This window comes from Pongo pygmaeus, chromosome 7, assembly GCF_028885625.2.
Source record: "Pongo pygmaeus isolate AG05252 chromosome 7, NHGRI_mPonPyg2-v2.0_pri, whole genome shotgun sequence".
In the NCBI taxonomy this organism is placed as follows: domain Eukaryota; kingdom Metazoa; phylum Chordata; class Mammalia; order Primates; family Hominidae; genus Pongo; species Pongo pygmaeus.
Window position 1 is genome coordinate 3,728,712 of NC_072380.2, and position 27,573 is coordinate 3,756,284.

General features: G+C 39.0%; 1 protein-coding gene across 1 annotated transcript in view; it reads right to left on the reverse strand.

Moving 5' to 3' along the window:
* The window catches only part of CSMD1 (CUB and Sushi multiple domains 1), a 2,090,911-nt gene that overhangs the window by 816,317 nt on the left and 1,247,021 nt on the right, over positions 1-27,573 (reverse strand). Inside the window, exon 6 of the mRNA XM_054498773.1 lies at positions 23,599-23,711. Coding sequence (XP_054354748.1) covers positions 23,599-23,711 — 113 coding nt within the window. The remainder of the gene's footprint in view (positions 1-23,598; positions 23,712-27,573) is intronic.

Genomic DNA, 27,573 nt, shown 5'->3' on the forward strand with positions numbered 1-27,573 from the left:
AGATAGGAATTAGACTTGGTACTGGGAGGCAAGCAACAATTGAGTAAACAAAGTGTAAATGGGTCAAAGGCTTAGAGCACAGAATTTACAGGTACAGAGACTAACATGATGAGCAATAGCAATATTAATGATAATAGCATTAAGTGCTTATGTTTTGGACATGTGATGTTTCATTTACCCCTCACCACACATGTGTGAGTTTCCATCATTATCACTGCTTTATAAATGAGGAAACTAAAGCTTAGAGCAGTTGAATAATTTGACCTTAGTGGTTTCAGACCTGAGGCTTGAAACCATGCGATGGACTCCAAACCCTGGGCTCTTACTGAACTCAGCAGGTATTTAAAGAACGGCAGCATCATGAGAAGGGCAGAATGCATGGTCTCCACATTTTTTAGACAAAAAAAAATGCTCCATTCCTACGACCAAAGAGCCTAATAAAATGGATGCCACCAGGGAAAGGAGGGCCTTGGAGGAGAGGGCTCCTAGCGGAAGCCGCCGGCAAGCCCTGAGTTCAGGTCACTTGTGGTGGTTGCCTTGGGAACAGAGTCTTCCAGAGAGGACTCACTCTATCAATTTAGCAACTTCGCCGGAGGCCACCCTGCAGGGCAAATACTTGATAGGAAGCTGCCGTCTTTAGAAAGGCTTAAAATCTTTCCGCTAAAAATAATCTTGAGCAAGTCATTTAACCTGTGTGGATCACAGCCTCACCACAGTAAACCAACGAGATTTTATTTCCAAGGTCTTTTTCTAGCTGTACCCTTCAATGAAATTAATAATGAACCAAGACATACGGGAAGGACTCATTCCTTAGGAATAGTAATTTAACTACAAAAACATAAAGAACCATAAGCTCAATAGCGATAAGAGGAAAATACTTGCTGAGACTCTATAATTTCTTAGCACATTCTACTAAACACCCTGACTTTATGACCAGGCAACGCACCATGAAAGCTGCGTTTCAGCAACGCTTGCCTTTAAGACCTTTGTTGTTTGTTTGTTTGTTTGAACAGAGTTCAATCCTAAATTGATTTTTTTAAGACAGAAAAAAGAAAAGATAAAAATGTCCCAGATGAACTGAACCTTCAAGAGTAACACCTGATAAACCGAATGCTTAATTATTAAGCTGAAACGTCCATCCCACTGAGTGATTCCATTTCACCTGACCTCATTTCAGGTATTTATCAAGTGATTCAAGATTATTTTGGAATTGGTTTTAAAAGACATCTATCTATCTATCCATCCATCATCTATCTATCATCTTTCAATCATATATCTATTTATCTATCCATTATCTATCTATCTATCTATCTACTTACCTACCTACCTACCTATCTACCTACCTATAGATATGTGTGCCCTGATCAAGGGAAATCTGACTTGGGAATATGTCAGCCGAAGTAAATGCTGATGATTGATTTTATGAAAGTGATACAAACTTTACCAACAGAGGCTAAAGTGGAAAAGATAAACTGAAAGAAGTTAGGAATTAGACTCAGTACCGGGAGGCCACAAATACACACACACACACACACTCTCTCATATATACACACACATATATTATACATATTAACATATATGCACATACGTATACATATTTATATATACATACATATATTTATGAATATATATACACAGACATATATATTATATATATTATAATATATATTATCTGGATTAGAGGATAGAAACCTGTAAGAATATATTTTCGATTTGGTGTATGTATGCAGTAGTCTTCCCTTATTCAATGTTTTGCTTTCAACGGTTTCAGTTACCCACGGTCAACCGTGGTCTGAAAATATTCAATGACAAATTTCAGGAAAAAACAACTCATAAGTTGTAAGTTGCGTGCCGTTCTTCAAGTGTGATGAAACCCTGCACCGCCCTGCTGCGTCCTGCCCCATCCTGAATCATCGCTCTGTCCAGAAGGTCCCTGCTGTTCGCATGACTTGCCCGGAGTTGGGAGTCACTCAGTGCCCGTCTCAGGGACTGGATGGATGGCCGCGGGGTCATGGTGCCTGTGTTCAAGTAACCCTTATTTTACTTGTACTTAATGATGGCAAGCGGGTGGACACCTGCATACTGTTCGAATTTTTTTTTTACTTTATTATTAGTTATTGTTTATCTCATATGTGCCCCATTTATAATTAAACTTTATCATGGGTATGAAGTACAGGAAAAACAGAGTTTATGTAGGGTTTGGTGCTAGCCACACTTTCAGCCATCCACTGGGGTCTTGAAACTTATCCTTCAAGGATAAGAGGGGGATGTCTGTACATGTGTAAGGGTGTGAGTGTGTATATGGCAGTGAATAAACTCAAGAAGAAATGCAAGCTGTTTAAAAATACAAAGAATTTTTAAAGTGAACTTTTTATCCTTGAGTTCCAATGTGCTAAATTAATACTTAATAAAGATATTTAATTATTTAAGGATACTACCATTACCAATATACTACTTAAAACATTGAGCTGATGCATGGAATTCGAAGCCTGCATTTCATAATGAGAATGGGAGCCTTCGGCTTCCCGTTCAGCACAATTCCATGTTTCACCTCCCTAGGGCTTCCAGGCGGGGTCTGCCGCATCTTATTTATTACTGATAGCCAACAGATTGATGAGGGCTGTTCAACAGCATCATAGAAGAATGGATTTGCTTTTGACTGGAAGCATTGTGAATACAGCTCAATCTAAAATACAGAAACTCTGCCAGGTGCGATGGCTCACGCCTGTAATCCCAGCACTTTGGGAGGCTGAGGTGGGCGGATCCCTTGAGGTCAGGAGTTCAAGACCAACCTAACCAACTTGGTGGAACCCTGTCTCTACTAAAAATACAAAAAATAGCTAGTCGTGGTGGCAGGCACCTATAATCCCAACTACTCGGGAGTCTGAGGCAGGAGGACTGCTTGAACCTGGGAGGCGGAGATTGCAATGAGCCAAAATTGTGCCACTGCACTCCAGCCTGGGTGACAGAGTGAGATTCTGTCTCAAAAAAATAAACAAAATAAAATACAGAAACTCTCCTAATGTGGCTGCTTCTTCTGTAATCAGATCTCTTAGCTCTCTGCAACTGGGTGCTGAGGCCCCGTGGCGGGGATACCTTCCTTCTGGTTGCTCCTGTGAAACTTCATCTAATGCCACTGATGCTACAGTGGGGCCGTACTGAAGCAATTTTCCGTTTCCAGTTAGAGACATAACTCTTCTTTTACTTCGTCTGAATCCTCCAGAGTAGCCTCTGTTCTTGTTTCGAGAGCAATAGCTCCCCTGTGGTGTGCAAAGAGGGGAGTGAGGAGGGAATTCTGTTTTTGTAAAACAGAATAGGTGATATGAATGTGGACATGAGACGACATAGGCCAGCCACCACAGCCATGTGAAATGGGTACATTTGCAAAGTAACTCTTTTCAATCACCAGCATTTCCTTCAGCTGATACATTCCCAGGTCATATTTCCCTTGATCAGGCACACGGTAACGGGCATGTTGCCCCTGGCTCCTTAATGGCTTTCTGTCTGATTTGGATATTTAGTGATATTACTCAACACAGATCCAAAACTTGGCTTATACATCATATATGGCAAGATAAAAAACAAACAAACAAAACACACACACACACAACCAGATTCTGTAAATACTGACTCAAGACTTTTAATCTTGGAATCTGAGCAACTGTATAATTTACAAAGTCCTTAGGTGATTCCAGAACGCATCTAGAAAATGCAGATATTAGGCAAAATGTTTTAAAAGTCTCTATCTGGGTCAATATATTCATGTTTCCATGTGTAATAGCTACTGATTCTGTCAGTTACACAGTAAAAAGCAAATTCTGCCTTTAAAAAAATATGAGTCGGCGTGACTTGCTTCAGTGTCTGACTTCATTACTCATTTACCTCTCTCCACGGATAAGTTTGAATCTCTTGGTGCCCTGGTTCACTCGGCTGAGAAATGGGCGGCCTTCCGAAGAGGCTTGCTATCAGGATTAAATTCATGGAAAACAGAAACTCATTTGGAGAAGGCCTACCACACCTTTAGCCTTTACAATGTTACTACAGAAACCACACATGCTCCTTGCTAATCTTGCCAATTACACTTTCTATCAGTATTCATTTTGAAAATATGTATTGATTTCCTAATTTATGCCTAGCATTTTTCTAAATATATGACGTAGAGTTGTAAATAAAACAGACAAAAATTATACCCTCCTAGAGCTTTCTTTCTAGGGAAAGAAAATAAACAGTAGACAGGTAAATGGGTAAAATACATGGTTTTCAGTGGGAATAAGTACTGTGGATTAAAAAAAAAATAGGGGGAATAGAAATACAAAGAACTACCTAAAGCAGGTGTGAAGGAGATTAATAATATAAATTCTATGTTTCCAACACTGTTGTATGCATTTTACATACATTAAATCTTTTCAGTACTCATAAAACCCTATAATCGCATTACATCTGCATCTATTCATATTCTATGTGTATTAACACAATTTGATTCTCACTCAACATTTGTGTGTGTGTGTATTTTTTTGTTTTGTTTTGTTTTTTTTTTTGGACAGGGTCTCACTGTGTCACCCAGGCTAGAGTGCAGTGGGGCAATCAGGACTCACTGCAGCCTCCACCTGCTGGGCTCAAGCGATTCTCCTACCTCAGCCTTCCAAGAAGCTGGGACACAGGTGCAAATCACCACCATGCATGGCTAATGTGTAAAAAAAAAAAAAAAACTGTAGCAATGTGGTCTCACTACGTGGTCCAGGCTTGTCTCGAAATCTTGGGCTGAAGTGATCTTCCCACCCCAGCTTCCCGAATTGCTGGGTTCCCTGGTGTGGACCACATGAGTATAATATCATTTCCAGTGTGGACCACATGAGTATAATATCATTTCCAGCGTGTCCACCACCTAACCCACCGTGGCTCCCAGGCCCTGGCTCCTGCAACACCAGGCAATGGCTGAGTGAATCTTTCTCATGCCCCAGGTCTTCCAGCACTTGTGAGCTGGCCTGGCTCAGCTTCTGCAGAATGGAGCTGTGGATAAGGACACACCTGCTTCACACTGCCTGGCTTCAAATTCACCTTTACCGCTCATTAGCTGTGTGGCTTTGCCTCAGATCCTCATCTGCAAAGTGGGAGTGACAGAAATAGGCCCTGTTTTGTGAGGTTGTTGGGATGTTACACATGTCTCCATATGAATGGGTGAAAGCCATGCCTGGCATGTAGAAGGTGCTGTGTACATCCTACGAGAACATTCTGTGTGAAGCATTCTGGGTAAGGTTTCTCCCTGAGCCCTCTCACCTACCTCCTGTCATTTCTTCCCAGGATCTGATACACAGGTGACATTCAGCACATGACTGTGGTTACATGATTAGATCTAATTATAAAGTGCTTTAAGTGGATTTGAAAGTCAGTGTTCATTGTGCACATGTACCCTAAAACTTAAAGTATAATAATAATAAAAATAAGTAAATAAATAAATAAACAATAAAAAAAAGAAAGTCCATGTTCATTTATATTATAGTCATGTAACTACAGTAGTCCCATATTATATTTTAATCTTAAATTAGATGGGAACAGAGACAGTTAGTTTAATAAAAATTGCATTTCCTACCCTTATCACAAAAATGACAATCAGGAGAAATTATCATTGATTTTCTGCTTTCTAGAGATAAGCCGATTAGTAGTAATGGCCTATAAGTTTATCTTGCTAAAGTAAATTGATGTGACTTCCTTCAGGAGGCAAAGACAGCTGATCACAAACCTCACATTCCTAATGTGATGTTCCTTTCTCAATCAATTCTTCATTGTGCAATCTTTATTTCTATAATGCTTTTAGAGACAAAGAAATGGAAATTTCTTTTAGAAATTTATTTTAGAATTAAAGTCACAGAAAAATTAATTGTTAAATGCCATCATTTTGCTCTCTGTTGAAAAATTTCTCTGTAGAACATTTTTTACTTACACTGTTACTGGTTTCTTTTTACTAATCTCCTTGCACAGAGTAGTATATTTCCTCTTATGTCATTTAAAACACTGTCAAGAGAGATCACCCTCTCAGTTACTAAGCTTTTTTTAAGCTACTTTGGTTGCCCCAACAATCCATACTGACCAGGAAAATCGATTACAATTTCTTGTCTTCGCGTTTCTGAATTCCAAATTGAGGCAGTGATATTTAATTAAAGATTCTCTGACCACATTCATTTAAGCTCCTATGCTCGCATGAAATCATCTGAAATCAAAGGAGAAAAACAAAAATAGCCAAGATGGTAGTATTTAAAACTACCAAAACATAATCCATTTAATGTTGAGTCAGCCTTAGTTAGTCTGCGCCAGGTGAGAATTCCCTCAAACTCTGACTTGCTGGTGTTCTAAAGGTAGATAATTGTCAAGGGAAATTCTTAAAAGAAACAACTAAATTACTTGTAATAAATTGCAGAAGAATGCAGTGACAAACTAATGAAGCGAAAAGGGGCCATGTCTCCCTTTCTGGTGTCTGTAAGTTCCAAAACATTAAAGTAAATGATTACTACAGTCTCTTTCCATTAGCACTGTGTGGGCTCTAACATACACTTTTATTTACTAAATACATTTAGTAGATATGTGTAATAAAAATATATGCCCTTTGATCTATACATTTAATAAGCACAGAAATAAATTATACGAAGTTGTGAATTTTATGCTACTTAAAAAGCAAGAGAGCCCTAACAGAAAATAATGAATACCACAGTGGCAAGAAGAGAAGTGTTAGATGTTTGTATGTGTATTTTGCATATTTCAATACATCCTACAGTGCATACATGCATTGAAGCCTGGCAAAAATAACTACAATTGTACATTCTTCTCATAAAATATGCATGGTGGTTATCACACCTTTTATTTATTTCAATTTTGGGGGGAAAATTACTTGAAGCTCATATGTGCAGTGAATACATAATTTAAGTTAGAGTTTTGATCCTGGTGATCAGAAATGCAAATCCTGGTCCTGCGGCCAAATATGAATGCCCTTCCCTTTTCAGGGCTCTGTGCTCTTGTCACGGGGATGGCAAACACCCTCAGGTGGCAGCAGTCACCACTGAGGGGACCAAGAGAAGACATACCTTAGACAGGGCTTAGATAACAGCTAGGTCTTTCTACTGAATGCACAGGGACACATGGAAGGTGCCACCCTGTGGTCACTAACCCTAATTCCAAAGACAAATTCAGAGTAACGTAAAATAAAACAACCTCCGTCAACTGGGTGCACTATGCAGATATGCTCACACACGTGACACCCTGTTTCTCTTCATCTGAAATAGGCATCAATAAATGTTACTTATTAGCACATTCATATTTCACTCATAGTCTCAAAATCTGTAAGGCCTCCATGGTCCTCCCTCTGTCCTTGGTTAACGGGCATATTTGCATGCACAAAAAAGGTGTGTTCAAACTTAAGACACGATCTATTCAGAGGTATATATTGTTATATTGTAAGTATGTCTTTCTTTTTTCTGTTTTCTAGTTTTGTTATGTTTTTACATTTCACCTGACATAGGTTTAATTTCAAAATAGTGGGGGTTTATCCTATAAGTTTACCTTTTATTTAGATCAAAGTTAATTGTAAGTTTAAACAATGTTTGCAGTTAAAGTATCTGATGCATGCTGGAATCTATAAGGAATGCAATCCCCACTCCTGTCCTCAAGCTTTTTTCCTAGGCATCCTGGTCTCATCCTTTGAAACTTCTGACAAAGCTGTAGATTGTCTTTAGAAAGAATACAAAATTACAGCTAGACAGGATGAATCGGTTCTAGTGTTCTATGGCACCACAGTGTGACTGTAGTTAACCACTTATTACATGTTTACAAATAGTTAGAAGAGATGATTTCGAATGTTCCCAACACAGAGAAATAATAAATGTTTGAAGTGATGAGCCTGTTAATTACTCTGGTTTGATCACAACACATATTGTTTCAAAGTATCTCTCTGCATTCCACAAATATGTATAATTATTACACGTCAATTGAAAAAAAGGAATGCTGATTAAATCTGGGAATGCTTAACTTTTTGAAAACTAACATGTTAAGTCTTTCAAAAGGGTTTTCTGTGCTGAACATTTACAGTTCATAGGGAAATCTGTTAATGTTTAAATTCCTGTGTTGTAAGATTGTACCACATGGTATGATACTACTTTTAGACTGTATCTTATTTATATTACTTTACAAGTTTAATCAACCCAAATCTTAGCTCCCTTAGGACCCCAGTATTTTTTCCTTGCCCCTCTTTTCCTTTTTTTTTTTTTTAATTTTTTGAGATAGAATCTCACTCTGTCACCCAGGCTGGAGTGCAGTGGCGTGATCTCAGCTCACTGCAAGATCCACCTTCTGGGTTCACGCCATTCACCTGCCCAGCCTCCTTAGTAGCTGTGACTACAGGCACCCGCCACCACGCCCAGTTAATTTTTTGTGTGTGTGTGTTTTTAGTAGAGATGGGGTTTCACCGTGTTAGCCAGGATGGTCTCGATCTCCTGACCTCATGATCTGCCCACCTCAGCCTCCCAAAGTGCTAGGATTACAGGCGTGAGCCATCGCGCCCAGCCACCCCTCTTTTACTTTCTTCTGAGTGTCTTTGCTCTTCACCTTGGGAAAGGCATGTGGCCCAGGTGGGAGAAGGTTCTAGAACTGCACCAGGGCTCTGAGGAGGGAGAGCAAGAAAGAACTGGGTGATACAAAGAGAGGGTCTACTTGTCCAGGAAATGAGAAATGTCTAAAAGCACACCAACCAGTATTATTATGGCACTGCATCAAACCTAACACAGGCTGACTGTGAGCTGTGGCAATATTTTATGCACCACACAGAGAGGACAAAGACAGAATATGGCCAAATCAATGACCCTTTTGTTGGAGATATTAAAATGTAAAGATATGCACATTTTGGATTCAGTATAATAAAGTGTTAAAGTAACAACCACTGGAACAAGTCAAAAAGGCTTTGCATTTATTGCATCCAAACATGTTCATTGAGGTCATTTGAAATGGTTTTCTTATCTATGGGTTTTCCCAGAGCATTTTTTAAGCTAATCTTTTTTGAGCATGACTTTACAAATAAAGTTCCTGTTCATCATTTATAAAACATGACTCAATTTCTACAAGAAGAATGAAGGCAACATCAATCCTTTCATATAGCTAGGAAAAGTGAGATGTTTATGAACATTCAATGGTTTTTTAAAATAATTTTCAACAGCTGTCATTTAAGTCTAACTAGTCAAATAGCACAAAGGACTTTATTATTTAAACACCTGTTACTAACAAGATCATATGAACATGCAAAACTATAGGCTTCCTGCCTAGAGCTAATCAGATTAAAATTAGCTAATGAAATGAAACTTAAGCAGTAATCCCTAAAGAATCCTCTGCTATAACTATTTCAAAAGAATTGACTGCAAATAGGACTTCCTCAGCAAAAATTGCAAATCATAGAAGAGTTTTGAATAAGGGATATTGAAATGACTTTGAATGGCATAATGAGTATTATAAGTTTTAAACTATTGATCCACAATTATCACAAAAATAGCAACAGATGCTATAGTCGGCTGAGATCAATGGAAATAATGTAAAAAAAATTCAATTTTGTTAGTAACAAAGAATGCAGACATTTTACATTTGGGACAATTAAAAAAGCAGGGAAGTTGAAGAATCTCCAGTAAATAATGCTGGTTGCAGCCTTCAAGCAATGAGGACATTTTCTCTAAAAATTACAGAGAAATTAATGCCAGAGTTCGATTCTCCTTCATGATCCCTGTCATTAAAATTGTCTTGGATTCTTCCGGGTGTCATTGAAATACAAATAAAATTCATAGCCACTTACAATATGCTGTTTTTCATAGAGTAAAAGATGTAACAAAGGTATGCATTTTACAGAATTTTATTTTTTTTTTCTTTTTGAGATGGAGTTTCGCTCTTGTCCTCCAGGCTGGAGAGCAATGGCATGATCTTGGCTCACTGCAACCCCCGCCTCCCAGGTTCAAGCGATTCTCCTGCCTCAGCCACCCAAGTTGCTGGCACTACAGGCACCCGCCACCACGCCCAGCTAATTTTTGTATTTTTAGTAGAGATGGGGTTTCACCATGTTGGCCAGGCTGGTATCGAACTCCTGACCTCAGGTGATCCGCCTTCCTTTCATTGGGCAGCACAAATTTAAAGAATAACTGATGATAAAATGCAATGCTGAATAAAAGCCAAATGCCTGGTATAGAAAAATAAGTAGACTTTTGCAGAGAACTCAGAAGTGGGAGACATCCCTCTGCAGTAAAATACTCAGAGGAGGGTTCACGGATGGATGTGATATACAGATGGAAAGGAGAAGGATTTCTGCCACAGGGAAAGTTATATGGCACACACAGGAAGGAGGACGAGCAGGGGCTGAGGTACTGTGATTTGATGCTGGTAAAGAGACAAGTGTAGGGACCTGTGATGTAGATTTTACGAGATGTATTGGGGAAGAGGAGTCAAAGCAAACAAAACAAACTGCAAAGGAAGAGTCTAAAAGACTTGGTACCTAGTTCCACAAAGGAAAGCAAAGGAGAAAGTGAAGTGAAAAATCACTATGTTTACATTGAGTACCAGCTTAGCGAGGCTATGCAGGCAACAGACTGCCCAGTGGAGGAGAGTACAGGAGAGAGGATGAGGCAGACCCCTATTCAGCTTCTGTGCCCACGGGTGGGAGGAAACTGGGATCAGAAGAAGATAGAGGGGGCCGGGGGTGGTGGCTCACACCTGTAACCCCAGCACTTTGGAGGCTAAGGCGGACGGATCACCTGAGGTCAGGAGTTCCAGACCAGCCTGGCCAACATTGTGAAACTCCATCTCTACTAAAAATACAAAAATTAGCCAGGTGTGGTGGTGCGTGCCTGTGATCCCAGCTACTCAGGAGTTTGAGGCAGGAGAATCACTTGAAGCTGGGAGGTGGAGGTTGCAGTGAGCTGAGATCGCGCTATTGCACTCCAGCCCAGGCAACAGAGCAAGACTCCATCTTAAAAACAAACAAACAAAAAAAAACAAAAAAAAAAAACAGAAGAAGAAGGTAGAGGAGGTATGAGTCCATGCAGTAGAGTTTAGTAGGTCAGAGGCCAAATGGTTAAAGAGATTTGCAGCTTCCCTTTCAAGAAGTTCAACAGTGAGAGGGGAGGCTGAAGGAGAATGTATCACAGGATGGCATATAGGGCCAGGTTTTCTCATCTAGCTTCTGAAGTTCATCATTTTCTCTTCCTACATCACGACAGAGGGGGTAGCAATTTTACATATTCACCAGATAAAATGTACTTCCCATTTCTGTCTGTTTTACACTTTTTAGTAGGCACATTTATTTCTACACATTTACGATATGCATTTTTTGATTTCAAGATTAACTGTTTTTTAGAACCTGGATTATTCAGTGCAAATAGTGCGGACAGATAACTTCTAACAAAATTAAAAAGTTATAAGGATTTCTAAACTTCTAACTGGAAAATAAACACTACACAAAATTTCTACTCTCTGAGTGGACATTCCTACTGAAAGAGAAGAAAGTACCCAGTGGTGGTTGAATTTATTTGTGGGAATAGGCCCATTTCTCTATGACCCACCATGGCCCGTCTACCCTTTCTCTCTCAAATCTGCCCAGGTGGGCTTTAGCAAACTCTTGTGGACCAAACGCAAGAGTTCCAATTCCTTATCATGTGAATCATATTCCGGCCCAAACCTACTTTTTCATAATTATTTTCCACAAATGGCAAATCTAATTCCACTTTTTCCAAACAATCTTGATTTTTTTTTTAACCCTACAAATTGCCTTTTGAGGCTGGAATTCTCTCTTTTTCTTCTCAGCTTCACACTCATTCAATACACTCTTGCCTCTCATCCTGGTGCACCCACCTGGATCTGCTGATGAGAAATCCTGTCCATCAGTCTATTTGTCTGTCTACCTAGTCATTTCTATCACCCTTCTGTAAAGTGAGTCTTTTATAGCCCACCATTAAGGGGAAGTGATCATTCCAACCTGGATGTTCTGTAGATAGACCTAATTCTCACCTTGACGTTTTATTATCCCTAAGATGTCAGGTAAACATAAAGTTCATACAAATGTTTATGAAATCTGGTATCCAGGGAGACAGTCCATAACTTACATTAACATTTCAGTGGCGAATCTGACCCGAATATTTTTCAAGAGCTATAAGTAAAATTGTAAACTCCTGCAGAGAGTCAGTAAATTTTTAATTGTGCTCCTCTATCTAATGCTTACAATAGGCCTGCAGTCTATGATTTATACATTTTTAAAAACATTTCTGATGGATAGTTGGCACTGCCCTGAAAGTAAAATAAACCTGCCTGTGGACGTGGTGAAGAGAGTGACGCATTGCCTCTGCCCCTGGGCGATTAGTGCTTCACCCTAAGACGTGCCCAGGTCCACTTTTCCTTCTGCTCGTTCTGAAGGGCGTCTCTCCTATACACCTACGCTCAGAGTCAGCACTCCAGTTTAATCACCTGAGAAGCTTGCATAGGATCAGAGAGACAGAGAGATAAGAAAAAAAACAAAAACAAAAACAAAACAAAACGAAACAACAACAACAAAAAAAAATAACAGAGAACTCCTGATATAAGGAGACCCAACATCTTCCCTGTGAAGTTACTTCTGCATTTCTAAATGTGTTATGACTGTAATGGATAACAAACTATTTCCATGCAAATGTGCTGAGCAGCCTCACGTCGCACTCATCTTCTTGAGAGGAGACCATGAGGCACAGACTACCCAACCAGTGGAAGCAGTAAAATCCACGCCACCCTTAGAATATACACTGAGCGCACTTGTCGCACTTGACCCCATGGTTCCTGTATGGCAGCTGTGGTTAGCTCCATCTCATTGCTGGATAAACAAAGCTTTAAAGGAACTGAGAGACTTGCTCAGTGTCACGAAGGTCTTCAGGCTCCAAAAGCCAGCATCTCTCTACTGTGCTACACGACTGTTTTCATGAATGCAGAGTGTTCTGCCCTTTTTCTGTGGTTTTATTTTGCTCAGGCATTGAAATATTCCAGGAGTTATTCAAGGAACATGAAGTGAATTCTGCCTCTCTGGAGATGGCTTTGCTGGATGCTGGAAGCAACAAACAACTTGCTGCTTTTGCTCTTTAGAAAAATAGACAATTTGCCGTCCACACATAAAACTGCATTGCGTGGAATAGTGTGATATTAGGATGGTGTAGGAAAAGAATAAGTATTATGGGGGGACTTCTGAATAAGTAATTGATATTGACTTAGAACACTGGAAAAAGTTTCTTCAAAAAGAATAATGGAAATAAGTGTGGTTGCAGGGTGTGAAAGAAAATTAAATCTTGGGACCTCAAACTCATTAAGCCAAAGGGAAAAGTCAAGCTGGGAACTGGGTCTTGAAAACCTTCCTCCCGCTTTTTGGTTTCTAAATGAGGTGAATACAAGATGAAAAGCTACACACTTCTCCATATTTTTCCCTTAAAGACATTCCTAGTGAGCTGCAAGATCATTACTCCCAGGTGTTTCTGTTAAAATTTCGCCATGGCAATGTAAATTGATGTTTATCTTACAGCTGCCATCATCCCCTTGCCCACAAGACACAAATGCATATCTGCTTCCTCCCCTAACCCATTTCGTCTATGTTATCGTATGTAAAATCCAGATTCCCTGCCTTTTTCTTCTGCCCCATTTGTCTGTGTCACCTTATGTTAAAAAAAATGCAGAATCACTGATCCAGACAGAGGCATGAATGATTATCTTCCCCTACCCCCGTTACATGAAAATTGTGTATTTCTCAATATCCTGCCCTTTCCCCTTTAAATGTGGAGCCCTCACAATTATCTTCCAAGAAGGACGTAGACCTGTCTCCCCAGCATGCATCCTTCCCTTTGGCAAATAAACCTCCTGAAATGATTGAGACTCGTCTTGTCACTTTTCTGGATTGACAAGGGCATGGAAGGTCTGGCGGGAGGGGGAGTTCGGGACGGGGATGATGTGTTCAAGCCACAGCACCTGTTCGCAACAGGAGCATGGGAAGTTTGGAATATGGATTAAAAGATGAGTTTGAAAAGGTGGATGGGGACACAGCCTGGAGAGCATCTACTCTGCCTGTCATACCCTGTGGGCTTCCAGTGATTTCTAAACAGGGCACAGCAGGACCAGATTTGGAACCCAGGTTAATGAATTACATGAGGTTTTATTCCATAGAAAGATTTTAACTAGGAAAAAATCTAGGAAACTAGATTTTAACTAGGACTTTTAAACTTTTTGGAGGCAAAAATAAATAAATAAAAGCGATCCAAAGACTCATTTCTTTATTTTCATGTCAGACTCCCATGACTAGTTTGTCAGTGTAAATGTGGATGACTGTGGTGAACAACTTAACATGTACAGTGTACATTGTAATGCTTCAAGTTCCAAAGCACATGCTATCTACAAGCGGTGCCTACAGACAGGTAGCAAATAAACATGAAACATTGTCTGGGCTAAGAAATGAAGAGTCAGTGACTTACAGCATTAGGGTAATGTAGGTACTCTCAAGACTTGGTGTATATTTCTCTAGAATGAATGACATTCATATTTATTTTGTTTCATATATCTATGGAACTGAACATTAAGTTTGATAAATGCTCATCACAGATAGAGTAAGGGATGATGTTCAAACACGCTTTAGTTGAGTGGGCCTGAAGCAGGCTGAGGTTTCTAAGGGCTTTACTGAGGACAGGGCTGAGGCCTTTTGTAGTAAAGCCTAGAGTAGCTGAGGCTGGGAAGCTCTTAGGATTCTCTGGGCAGTGAATATTTATCATCTGATGCAAATAATTCAACATTTTAACAACCATTATGGACATACAAGCTGAATTGTAGCCCTGGATATGTGTCTTAAGAAAGCAAAGCTCTTATTACTTTCAAAACAAATTTCAAAATATCTATGAAAAACATTTTGAACTCTATCATTTCTCTGTTATATTCTTTGGGGTAGTAAATTGTAGACTATGCCATGGTCAAAAGTTAACTACAAGGCTCCCCTGGAGGAGAATATGCCACCTTTACAACAGTAAAGAACATGATGCTCAACTCTGCAAGAACCTGGTTGGAATCTCATGAGCCTTTAAAAACTACCACTGAGACTGAGTTGCCCAGCAGGAGGGAACCCTCTGAGACATTTCTTCAAAATTGCTGTGACAAACAAAGGCCTTACAAACAGGTGAGTAAATGCCAACTTGACATAATTTGATACAGTTTGAGGAAACCAGATTCTGCACGTGTACAAGAGGAAACTTGCCCAGGATCTAATCATCACAGTTTTCAGTGGTTGCCACATTCATCCTTTGCTACACTTGCTGAACCATTTTGGAACGCATCTCTGGATTCATTCTGAGCACTCCACTGAGACTGAAGTATTTGTATTGTCTTTCCACAAGGGGCATGAATCCTCAGGGAAGTCAGGCAGCTGCTGGAGTAAGGAAGTTACCCTCCTCAGCCTAGATTCCTTATTTCATTAAGCAACAGCTTCGCCATTCAATTTGAGAAGGCTGATTCAGATCATTAAGAGAACAAGGTTTCCCTACAGCTGTGATTGATCTATGGTTTCCCTACATTATCAGGTAGGTAATTGCTTGGGGAGCAGTCACTACAGCAGCTCGCCAACCTGGTCACAGCAGCAGGCCAGGCGGGGAAAGGCCAGACTTCATGACTAGTTGGTCAATATAAACGCTGAAGACTTTGGTGGACAACTTCCTAACATGTACAGTAGACACAATCATGCTTACCGTTCCAAAGCACACTGCTACCTACAAGGGGTACAGATGGACATTTAGCAAATAAACATGAAACATTGTCTGCGGATTTGGCCAATGACATTGCTTGCATGAGACAGAACATGAAGAATAAGAGCAGTTCAGGGCTGATAGGCTGAAAATAAGAGCAGTTTAGGGCTGATATGCTGAAAGCCAGAATAAGTTCTTCCTCCACATCACAAAAATATAAATTGCAGGAAGACAATTTACCAATGGAATGATAACCTACCTAAACTTATATTCTTCAAGCATAAGAACGTAAAATCTATCAGTCACTGCCAAGTATTAACCTGTTTTAAATAGCTGTGATTTACTGAATACCATTGTTGGCATCCAATTATCCAATGTCAACCACATTTCGAAGTTTAGAGAAAGGAAGGATTTAAAGTGGTTTTATATATAACAGTAAACATTTGTTGTGCATTAATATTTCAAACACACAACTTTAAAATAAATCAATACATGAAAGTGCACTGAATTAAAATTCTGGCATGAACTCAAACGTTCATGTATTCCATTAGTCTGCGTGGGATTTTTGTTCATTAATTTAACATCTCTGATGAATAATATTTCATACCTTTCTTAAATTTATTCTCGTTTCAACATTAGTAAGAAATTATCCCCAATATCTACTCAAAAAAATTACAATTAAAATTTAAGTGTATTTCTCCTATCCTTACCAGATACCCAAAAGCTGTTCAGAATGAATTTTTGCCTTTATGACTTTTTAATATACCGAGAGAAACAAAATAATCATGCCTGCTTTATCTTCTTTGATGAAGGTCAATAGGGTGGGGCTAAGAAATTGTCATTACACGGCCAGCCCAAGAGGACTGAGTACAGCGGGTCAGGACAGTGGCCTGTCAGCTTGCTGCCTCGAATAGGCCAGTCTGAGAAATAAAGCTGTGACTAAATTATAGCTATCCAAAAATGTTCCTCCTTTCATTAGGATTTTTATTTCATAAAAATAACTCACTATCCACCACCCCTCAACTAAAACATGTTCTGATTGTAAGTAGTGGGAGCAGTAAGACAAGTCGGTGGAGAAACAGAGTTGTCAAGACTGACATGAAGAGAAGAACACAGCAGCCTATACTCACATCCTGGTTCTGCCATTTGCAAGCTGTGTGATGACAGCCACAGCCCTTAATCTCTCCATTTCTCGCTTGAGAGTTGAAGCTTCTTTCCGTTCTGCCATCCAATAACCCCATGGCATCCAGGAGGGATTCTCTAGGTAATTTTGTGTGGCCCCATTTGCAAGCAAATTCTAAACAATCCATCATTTTCTTTGGAAGAGATTGTTCTGATCATCTTTGAAAACACTTTTTTACAGAAATATTATGTAGACACAGTATTGTTTTTTACTAATGGTCATCCATGTGAACACATAGCTTTGCAAATTCTTGTATTTCATATAAACAAATCATAGTTTTTTTTTTTTCCTTTCACGAAATATTGTATGTGAGAGTCATCCATGTCGTTACATGTAGAGGTAGTTTGTCTCTTTCCAAGTTTATTACTTCTATGGTTAATGAACATTTAGGTGATTCTCAGTGGTTGACAATGGTGCTTGCATCTCCTGTGGACATTCTCTGTACCTGTTGTGTGTAGCTACTCATTTTTTTGGACACATGCCTGAAATGTTTCTTATATTCAGCTTGATGGTAAAACAGTTTTCTAAAATGGTTGTATCACTTCAGACTTCCACCAAGAGTGCAAAAAAAATAGTCATTGTTGTGTTCTTTATGTTTTAAAATTTGGAATTTCAAGCTGTTTGTTTTAGTTGCTTTGGGCTGGGGAGGCATTGAGTATGAGGAAGGTCCCCAGTGTGGCGAGCTCCCTCCCACTTCCCAGCCCTGGACAAAACCCTTGCCCCACTTTTCTTCCGTTTGATTAGAAATCCACCATGGTTCTGCAAGGTGGACATGATTATTTCTATTTTATAAAACAAGGTAGCAAGACACACAGGCAGAAGGGGTACTGGCTAATCATAAGCACTTAACGAAAAGTGCAGTTAAGAGTCAGTCGCTTGGAACCCATAAATGGACACGTTTTCCAAAGTGTTAAAAGTTCTGCCATTGAGATTTTGCAAGAATCTTTTGTTCTGAGAGAAATCAAAGTAGATATTTAGGAAAAGTGGTTATGTGTTTCTGGTTTGAATGAGTTATGTTATTAAGAACTATTTTTCTCGTGGAGGTTTAATGGTTTTAAGAATTATTTAGAGGTTACAAGAGATTTCACTAATTTATTTTGATTGAAAAAAATGCTTCATGAGTCCATACCTACCTAATAGTTCCCTCAAGTACAGGAGAGTAAGGGATGACCACTGCCATGGAAACAGGCAGGAGGCCTGTGTGGAGGTTTCTAGACACTCTGCAGAGCAATGGTCCGTGGAGCCTTGAGGGGAATAGGAGCACTTGATTTCCTCCATTCCTTCCACTAAACGTAAATGAGCACTTTCCAGGTTCTAGATAATGGTCGTTACTATTCTTCACACTGTTTTAAAAGGAGAGGCAGCCATGCATGCCACCAGAATCCGGGTAGAGTCCTAGATAGAGCTCTGGAAACTGCATTTCTAATCTCAGAAAATGTGAGCATTGAACGGGGAATGCATACATTTTATCCAAATTAGAATTAACCTGGGAACATGGGGCTTTCAATAACTCAAAATGCCTTTCTAATAACATGAAAGTCTTCATTTGGTATAAAGGTCTTTATTTTAATTAAAAGGGAAAATCAATAGTTATAGGAAACTATAACCTAAAAACAAGCTAATTATTTGTGTTAACAGAAGCTTTATCACCACTGTCAGGGTTTCCCTTGATTTATGAGATGAATGTTCCCTATATAAATTGGAATTTTATTACAAACACTTACTTTCATGATGATTTATCAGTTACAGAAAATCAGTGGGAATTTCATTTTGTGAAAATTGTAATTTTATGAATAGCCAGGTAAATGTATGTAAAACTGGAGCCCAACACTTAGATGGCTATTTAGTAGCAAGGGGTCCCTCATGGTTCAAGATTAACATATTTTCAAAAAATTTACCTTGTAGACAATGAAGACATCTAGACAACGGATTGTGCTAACAAGGCACTTATTTAATTATGATTAATGATGGAGGCAACATATAAAGAATAGGCTCAATTTTCAGCTGATTTAAAGAAATAATGTGTCCTGCATAAATCTATCATTCAACCAGAGCCCAATATATACAGAAGATATTGCAAATATATTGTGGGTTTTTTCCCCTGCATTTTCTACTTCTTTTGTTCACAATGTTATTTTAAAAGTGAATAGATTTTAAGAGCAGCAACTGTAGAACAGTTTTACTTGTCAATCAACCTTACTATTGCTTCTGGCATGACTTGATTATATGATTGCAGAGGTGAAAGTCAAAGAAGAAAGTGTAAGACTTGGAGAATAAAGAATTTGGAGATGAAAGTTAAAGATATAAGGGAAGAGTAGAAAGAATATTTTATGTTGGTTGTCATTTATTTGACCAAGAAAAGCACCAAGTTAAAAAGAATATATTATTTGTTTTTGAGAAGTTACACAATTCTGTCCAAGCATCATACGCTGGATAACAAAGCAGTTTCTTATAGAAAGAGACCACCAGGGGGCTGATTTCATATAAACGAATCATATGGTTTATGTTTTTTTTCCTTTCACGAAATATTGTATGTGAGAGTCACCCATGTCGTTGCTCGTGGAGGTAGTTTGTCTCTTTCCATGTTTGTTTATTACTTTTATGGTTAATGAACATTGAGGTGATTCGCAGTGGTTGACAATGGTGCTTGCATCTCCTGTGGACATTCTCTGTACCTGTCGTGCATAGCTACTCATTTCTGTTGGATGCATGAGTCCAACAGAAATGTTTCTTATATTCATCTTGACAGTAAAACAGTTTTCTAAAACGGTCGTATCAATTCAGATTTCCACCAATAGTGCAAAAAAAATAGTCATTGTTGTGTTCTTTATGTTTTAAAATTTGGAATTTCAAGCTGTTTGTTTTAGTTGCTTTGGGCTGGGGAGGCATTGAGTATGAGGAAGGTTAGGAACCAGAAAGGGTTTCCTAGCAATTCCAAATAATCTGCAATCATGTCAATCCAAGTAACACTGATGGAATTTTTGGTTCTTACAAATGACCATAAATGATAAAGGTGACTACAATAATGTTAAAAAGATAAAATATATGCTAAGCATAAAAATGTATGTTCTTTTTAAAATGTTCTTCTCCATTTTTTATATATATATATATTTATATCTTATATATATCATATATATGATTCAAGTTAAATATATCATATATATGATTCAGGTTGTTTGTCAAAACATTTGGAAACATAAGAAAATAACACAATAATGTTTACATTATGTAAGTTTTCACTACTATTATTATTGTCTTATTATCCCCAAATGTCAATTGACTATGTTTTTTTTGTTTTGCAATTTTTGTTGGCACAAATAATATCAGGTTTTCCTTCTTTAATGCATTTAGTTGAGATAAAAATTACAATACAATTTGGGCTTCCTGGTTTTCAATCTCAGCATAGACAAGAGGGAAGATTCAGCTGAACAAATGTTTTCCCTGCATGACAGAAGGCTTCCCATTTGCCCTCTGAAGGAACAAACTTGATGATCCTACTTGCAAAAAGTCAGGACAGCCCCGTGTGGAGGGGTGGCCATTGGGTGGCTGGCAGGGACTCTGAGAAGGGCCCATCTCATCCTAAGCTGTTGCTCTGTCTCCAGCTGCCCTTAGGGTTGTTCTAGAATTAGCAACAGCAACCATGCTGGAGCTTCCATTCCTTGGTGACAGTTCTGCCCTCTGGATCCAGAAAAATAATCAGAGTGCCTTTCCACATACTGTGCACCATGCGCCCTCTAAGCTCCCTCACATCCTCCTTCTGATGAGTCTTGTCATCGTCCTCTCTCTGGTCCATCTTCTTCAGAGGGTGGCGTCTAGTACCGAACCTAACCTTCCACAGGCAGTCTGCCTAAATGTGGTTTTAAGCATGAAGTCCCCTGTTCAATGAGGCCCATGTACTAATGAAAAAAAGGTAACTTCATTGTACCGTGTTGTCTTGGAGCTGACCTTCAAAGTCAGCCTTGAAATGTTTCCTAATGCATTACTGTTAGCCAGGCTTACCTCTCCTGATACCTTCACACCTTTTAACCATTTTAGAATTAAATGCCAAATTTCTGAGTCCTCTCTCCTTATATATACAATTGAAGTATGTGTGTGTATATATATATATGAACACACATATACATCTATATATAAATTATTTGTTATATAAATATAATACAATTTAATTATATATAACTACATACAGTTTATATATGTATAAATGTTTATAATTAAATATATAATTAAGCATATATTATACAATATATAAATTATGTAATTATAATTTATGCTTCTATAATATATACAAGAATGAAATGTGTATAACGTACGTATAGTTTAATTCTACAATGTAGTTGTATTGCTTATATAATTTATATACTCTATGTAATACTTTCATTAATTATGTATTTTTTTAACTTTTAAAATCAATGTCTGATACATCTAAGTGATTTCTATTTTCTGCCAACCAATGAGTTTCTTATATCTACCATCTTGGAGCAGCTTCAAATTTGATATTCCATTTTTAACCTTTCTTTCAATTACAGATACAAATGCCAAGTTCACTGATCAGGTTTGAGAAACAAATACTTAGAAATTTTTCTTTAGTTCACTGCTGTTCAATTATGGAGAGCTCTAGGAAAAGATCAATTAACATTTTAGAGACAAATCTGTTAGTCAACCTAACTGACTATATGATCAGTCCATTGGCATTGTAAATACTGACTTATGGTTATGTTAAATCAGGTACGGGATGGACATATCCATAGATGTGGATCAGTGTAGAGAAAGCACAGATAGAATTTCCCTACCAGACCACATGGAGTCTTCCTCATTCACATCCACCCAGTCTGGGTGTGAGCCCACCTCCCACCACCAATACGTCCGTCCCACCTTTACTCCATTCTAACTGCAGCCAGAGTATATGGCAGTCACAAGATAACGGCAGATACAGGCAGGTATGGAAAAGGAGGATCGGCCTGGCCTGGCTCCAGGTGAAGGGAAAGCACATTAGTTTCACTCTAATAAAATTTCAGGGCAGCTTCTTTGCAACCAAAGAAGATCAAGCTAAGAACCTTTTGGCAACATCAGAAGGCATGCTGAGATGGACAATGTTCTTGATGATGAAGTCTAAAATATATTTTGGGGCTGGGTATGGTGGCTCACACCTGTAACCCCAGCACTTTGGGAGGCCGAGGCAGGCAGATCATCTGAGGTCACGAGTTCAAGACCAGCCTGGCCAACATGGCGAAACCCCATCTCTACTAAAAATACAAAATTAGCTGGGTGTGGTGGTGTGCACCTGTATTCCCAGCTACTCGGGAGGCTGAGACAGGAGAATCACTTGAGCCCAGGAGGTAGAGGTTGCAGTGAGGCAAGATTGTGCCACTGCACTCCAGCCCAGACAACACAGCAAGACTCTGTCCACTGCCACCCACCTGCCCCCCCGACAAAAAAAAAAAACATATTTTGTTGAAACGAATTTGCCCCTGGATTCTGAGGCAGGCAAGTTCTGCATACATCATGTGCTCCAGGGACTGGGTGGCAAATAAAGACTGCTGGTTCCAATGTGTGCTTCTCAGCAACCTCTGCATTTCATTCCCTGCAACTGACCCTTGTTTCTCTACTGGTCATCCTAAAGGAAACAGTGAAAGCATTATGGATTTTAAAATGTGTAAGATAAGAGATAGTTAGACCAGTTTGTTGCAAAATTACTAAATCTCCAGCAGGAGCTACAATGAGTTCCCTTTGCATTCTGACTTTCATGGGAGTTATTTACAAACTGCAAACTGTCTTTCTGACCTACTAGTTCCTGGAGCATGGAGGATGCTGTAATTTCTCTGGCACTGCAGGGCTTGGTGTCCTCTCTGGCACATGGCAGGTGTTCAGGGAATGTTGCCTTAATGGGGCCAACATTCTCATCGTCACAATGTGGAGAAAACATAGGCAGTTTGATTGGGAAGGTCCATTATTTTCAAGCACAGTCATGTTATTTTAATTTGGAAATCGAAGTGAAATGGTTTTCAGTAGCCTGCTTAATAAATTGAATAGTTTTTTCTGTATTAATAAGGATTATTCATTATTAGAAACATACAGGAAATGATACAATATGATTTAGTTATAAACCTTAGAAAGCAGAGAGAAAAAGAATATTTCATTACCAAACTCTGTCCTAATGACTATAGACTCTCCATTTTGCTCAGTTGCAGGAAATCCAGAATCTTTCTTTTCAGGTTTATTATGTGTAAATTACTGAATCAGACATTTATGTGGTGTGAAGACCTTTTAGGATTAAAAGTGATGTTACAATACTTTTTATGCATTTTCATGCAACTTATACACTATAGCACTCTTAGCATGAAGATAAATACAATAGCCAAACTGTTGTGGATATTTACAGATTAGGTGCATAATAATTAAAACCAATGATAATAAATAGCTATTGATTAAAACTTAGCAACTGTTCCAGTGTAACAAGAAACTATACATATCCTGTATACTGTGATAGTGATATAGCATTACTAATAAGTTGCCGGCTGTTGACCATATGATTTCCAAAGATAACAGTGAATAAAGGAATTAGAAGCCATTTTCAAGCTATTTATCTATCTAACGCTGAAAATTTCATGGCTAGAAAGGATCAAAATATATTACGCTCTTGTTTTTTTTTCTTATAAGATGGAGCATCCTTACCTTGGAACTGAGCATTAAATCCTTTGCGTCGATGGTTGCTGTCAGAGGTGAAATGGAGTCGTAGCCAATTCTTGCTACTGATAACTGGAGAGGGGAGGTTCATGCCAGTTAGCCTAGAGAAGAGAAAGAGGAAAAAAATCTCCCTTGTAAACCAACAGAGCAAATGTCTTATATCAAACCCACTTTAAAATCCGCTTACTTAAATCCTTCATCTTGAGATGCTTAAAACAGAGGCCATGTATTAATTGCCTTTGAACCTTAAAATGATCAAAATCATTTTAAACATAAATGCTAAATCCCTTGATGGAATGAATATTTTCAAAAATATTTGATACTTTCATTCTCCTTTATTAATGGTGAATGCAGGAGAAGGTATTCTTTTGATCTCTTAGTTCTTTTCATCAGGATCTTAATCACAAGGAATCAGAAAAAAGGAAAATAAATAGGCAAATGATAAAATTCTGCCTTTCACAATTTGAAGACTTAGTAATTCTTTATTTATTTGTTTGTATTTATTTATTTATTTATTTATTTATTTATTTAGAGACAAAGTCTCACTGTGTCGTCCAGGCTGGAGGGAAGTGGTTTGATCTTGGCTCACTGCAACCTCCGCCTCCTGGGTTCAAGCGATTCTCCTGCCTCAGCCTCCCAAGTAGCTGGGATTACAGGCATGCACCATCATGCTTGGCTAATTTTTGCATTTTTAGCAGAGACAGGGTTTTGCTGTGTTGGCCAGGCTGGTGTCGAACTCGTGACCTCAGGTGATCCGCCTGCCTCGGCCTTCCAAAGTGCTAGGATTACAAGCGTGAGCCACAGCACCTGGCCACAAGACTTAGGAATTCTATTTAACCTGAAGTAGATGCCAACAAACTGTTTCTCATGCTTGGTAACATGCTATGTTCCCCACATCCCATTTGCAGGACTCACAACCTGGGCCTTTCCTACCAAAGTAAAGAAGAGGACCATTTATGAGATTGATGACAAGAACTGCAAAAGAGACTTGAAATGGAATAAAATTATGTTTTAGGAAAGCAGTGCATTAATCTTTTAAAAATAAGATGCAATCAATTTCTGGTTAAGCTGTTTAAAATATCCAGTTCACTTTATAACGTGCAGTTTAGTTGTCAGAAACAATCATGTGTTTTATTTCTTACTATAGAAACCCTTGTGTGCTTACTAAGGAATAAAAGCATTCCAAGATATTAAAGCTCCTGCCCGTTAGAGGCACAAGGGACACATTTAGTTTTTCAGTGGCATAAGCATCACTGGATTAGGATGCTTCTGATACAGGATTGCATGCTGGCTCGACTTTGTACTAGGTGAGGCACCATAGGTGGATCATGTTTATGAACCTGTGTTTCCCATTGTATAAACTGGACATGAAAATACCTATATCAAGCGTCGAAAGAGATGACAGAGATACACATGTAAATGTACCTCAAGCACATTCTCCATGTGCTTTACAAGTGGTTGTGCACTGAATAATTATTTTGCATCTTGGTAACAAAATCTATTTTCAAAATGATGCTTATCAGTGTACATGACCTGTAAGGGTTTAAGCAAATTGCTTTTAGTGGGAACTTGAACTGTGGTGCTGTGTGTGGGCCGGCCTGTGAGTGCCGCAGCTGCTTGGTAAAGCTGAGGATCTCATTTCTATGCAGAGGATTTGCTACGAAATGGGTCGCCTGTGTGGAGACCATTTCCCTACTTATTCTATTACCTGGAGGAAGCAGCCCCAGATGAAATACATAGTCAAGCTTTCTGATGTCAGGGTGCCCTATTCCAACTCTCAGGTTTAAAAATGTACAGGATCCACTTTAAATTAAAAGCCAAACCTTGACTGTAACCAATTGCAACAGTGTTTATGCCACTGTTTGAAATAACCTTCTGTAAGAGAAGTACACTGCTCAGATTTGCCTGTTTGCTTCGATTTATGTAGTACTGGCTGGTAACAGCTGGACACAGCTGACTCCAAGGCACATTTAATTACCTTTTTTTTTATTTTTCTGGCGAGATTATGTTACAAATTCTATAGGCCACATACTTATTTGCCTAATACGGAGAATGTCTAAAAAACTAGATTCAAAAACCCCACAGTCTGTCCAGCTCACCTGTACTTAACTGAACTTACAGGTACTTTAAAAAATCATTGTGGCCAGGCGCAGTGGCTCACACCTGTAATCCCAGCACTTTGGGAGGCCGAGGCAGGTGGATCAAGAGGTCAGGAGATCGACACCATCCTGGCTAACACAGTGAAACCCCGTCTCTACTAAAAATACAAAAAATTAGCAGGGCGTGGTGGCGGGCACCTGTAGTCCCAGCTACTCGGGAGGCTGAGGCAGGAGAATGGCATGAATCTGGGAGGCGGAGCTTGCAGTGAGCCAAGATGGCGCCACTGCACTCCAGCCTGGGCAACAAAGCAAGACTCCGTCTCAAAAAAAAAAAAAAAAAAAAATCATTGGTTTCTTTGTATATTAAAAATCACAATAATTATTTTCATACACACAAATATCACATACAAAAAATGTTAAATGCAAACATAGAAAATTTAAAAACTACAAACACATAGATATACACTGAAATTAAGCAAAAAAGCAAGCCTACCTTTTCCACATCAGATACTATCCTAATGTAAAATATATACATAGCTAGTAGTATCCAAAGCCCTCAAACTACTGCAGTGATATTTATTCAACCTACTGTAAGTTTCCATTTCATATGGTGATATAAGACTATACAAAAGATCAGTGAATGTAGGAAGATGCATGTACTTGCTGAACTTTTCACAACTGCAATCAATGCTTGTTTTGTTGTTGAACATATATATTTTCTCACTCACATTATTTATTAATGGTTCTGACTGTAAAAACCAGGTGGAATTTTTTTTTTTCTTGAGACAGTGTCTTGCTTTTTCACCCAGGCTGGAGTGCAGTGGTGCAATCACAGCTCACAGCAGTCTGCAACTCCTGGGCTCAAGCCATCCTCTTTCCTCAGCCTCTGGAGTAGCTGGGGCTATATGTGCATACCATACCTGGATAGTTTTGTAATCTTTTAATTTTTTGTAGAGACTGGGGGTCTCACTATGTTGTCCAGACTGGTCTTGAACTCAAACGGCCTCAAGAAATCCTCTCACCTTTGCCTCTCAAAGTGCTGGGATTACAGGCGTGAACCACTGTGCCAGCCTGGAATTGCATTTTATTTGCATGCCTACGTTAATAATGATCACAAATAAATCTCCTCTCTACCACCACCTACACCCACATCCCCTCTTTACCCTCATCTGTATTTCCAAATACCTACTCAGAACAATGATAGTTTTGTGTCAGTCAACAGGATATTTCTGTAAAGGGCCAGGGAGTATGCACGTATTTCAGGCTTTTTGGGTCACATGGTCTTTGTTGGAAACTTCAACTTTGCAGGTGTACTTGCCATAGAATGGCAGTGGTTGTGTTCCAATAACACTTTATTTACGGACACTGAGATTTTAATTTTATATAATTTTTTGTGTCACAAAATAGTTACTTTTTTATTGTATTTTTTCAATCACTTAACAATGTGAAAGCCATTCTTAGCTGATGGGCCAGATTTGGCCTGCAGGTATTAGTTTGCTGACCCCTGCTCTAGTATATATGAGGCGATTTGTAAAAACAGGCCTGGTGCAGCGGCTCAAGCCTGTAATCCCAGCATTTTGGGAGGCCAAGGTGGGTGGATCACCTGAGGTCAGGAGTTCGAGACAAGCCAGGCCAACATGGTGAAACCCTGTCTCTACTTAGCTGGGCATGGTGGCAGGCGCCTGTAATCCTAGATACTTGGGAGGCTGAGGCAAGAGAATTGCTTGAACCTGGGAGGCAGAGGTTGCAGTGAGCTGAGATCACACCATCACACTCCAGCCTGGGTAACAAGAGCGAGACTTCATCTCAAAAAACAAACAAACAAACAAACAAAAAACCAACAACAAAAACACTGAGCTGGAAG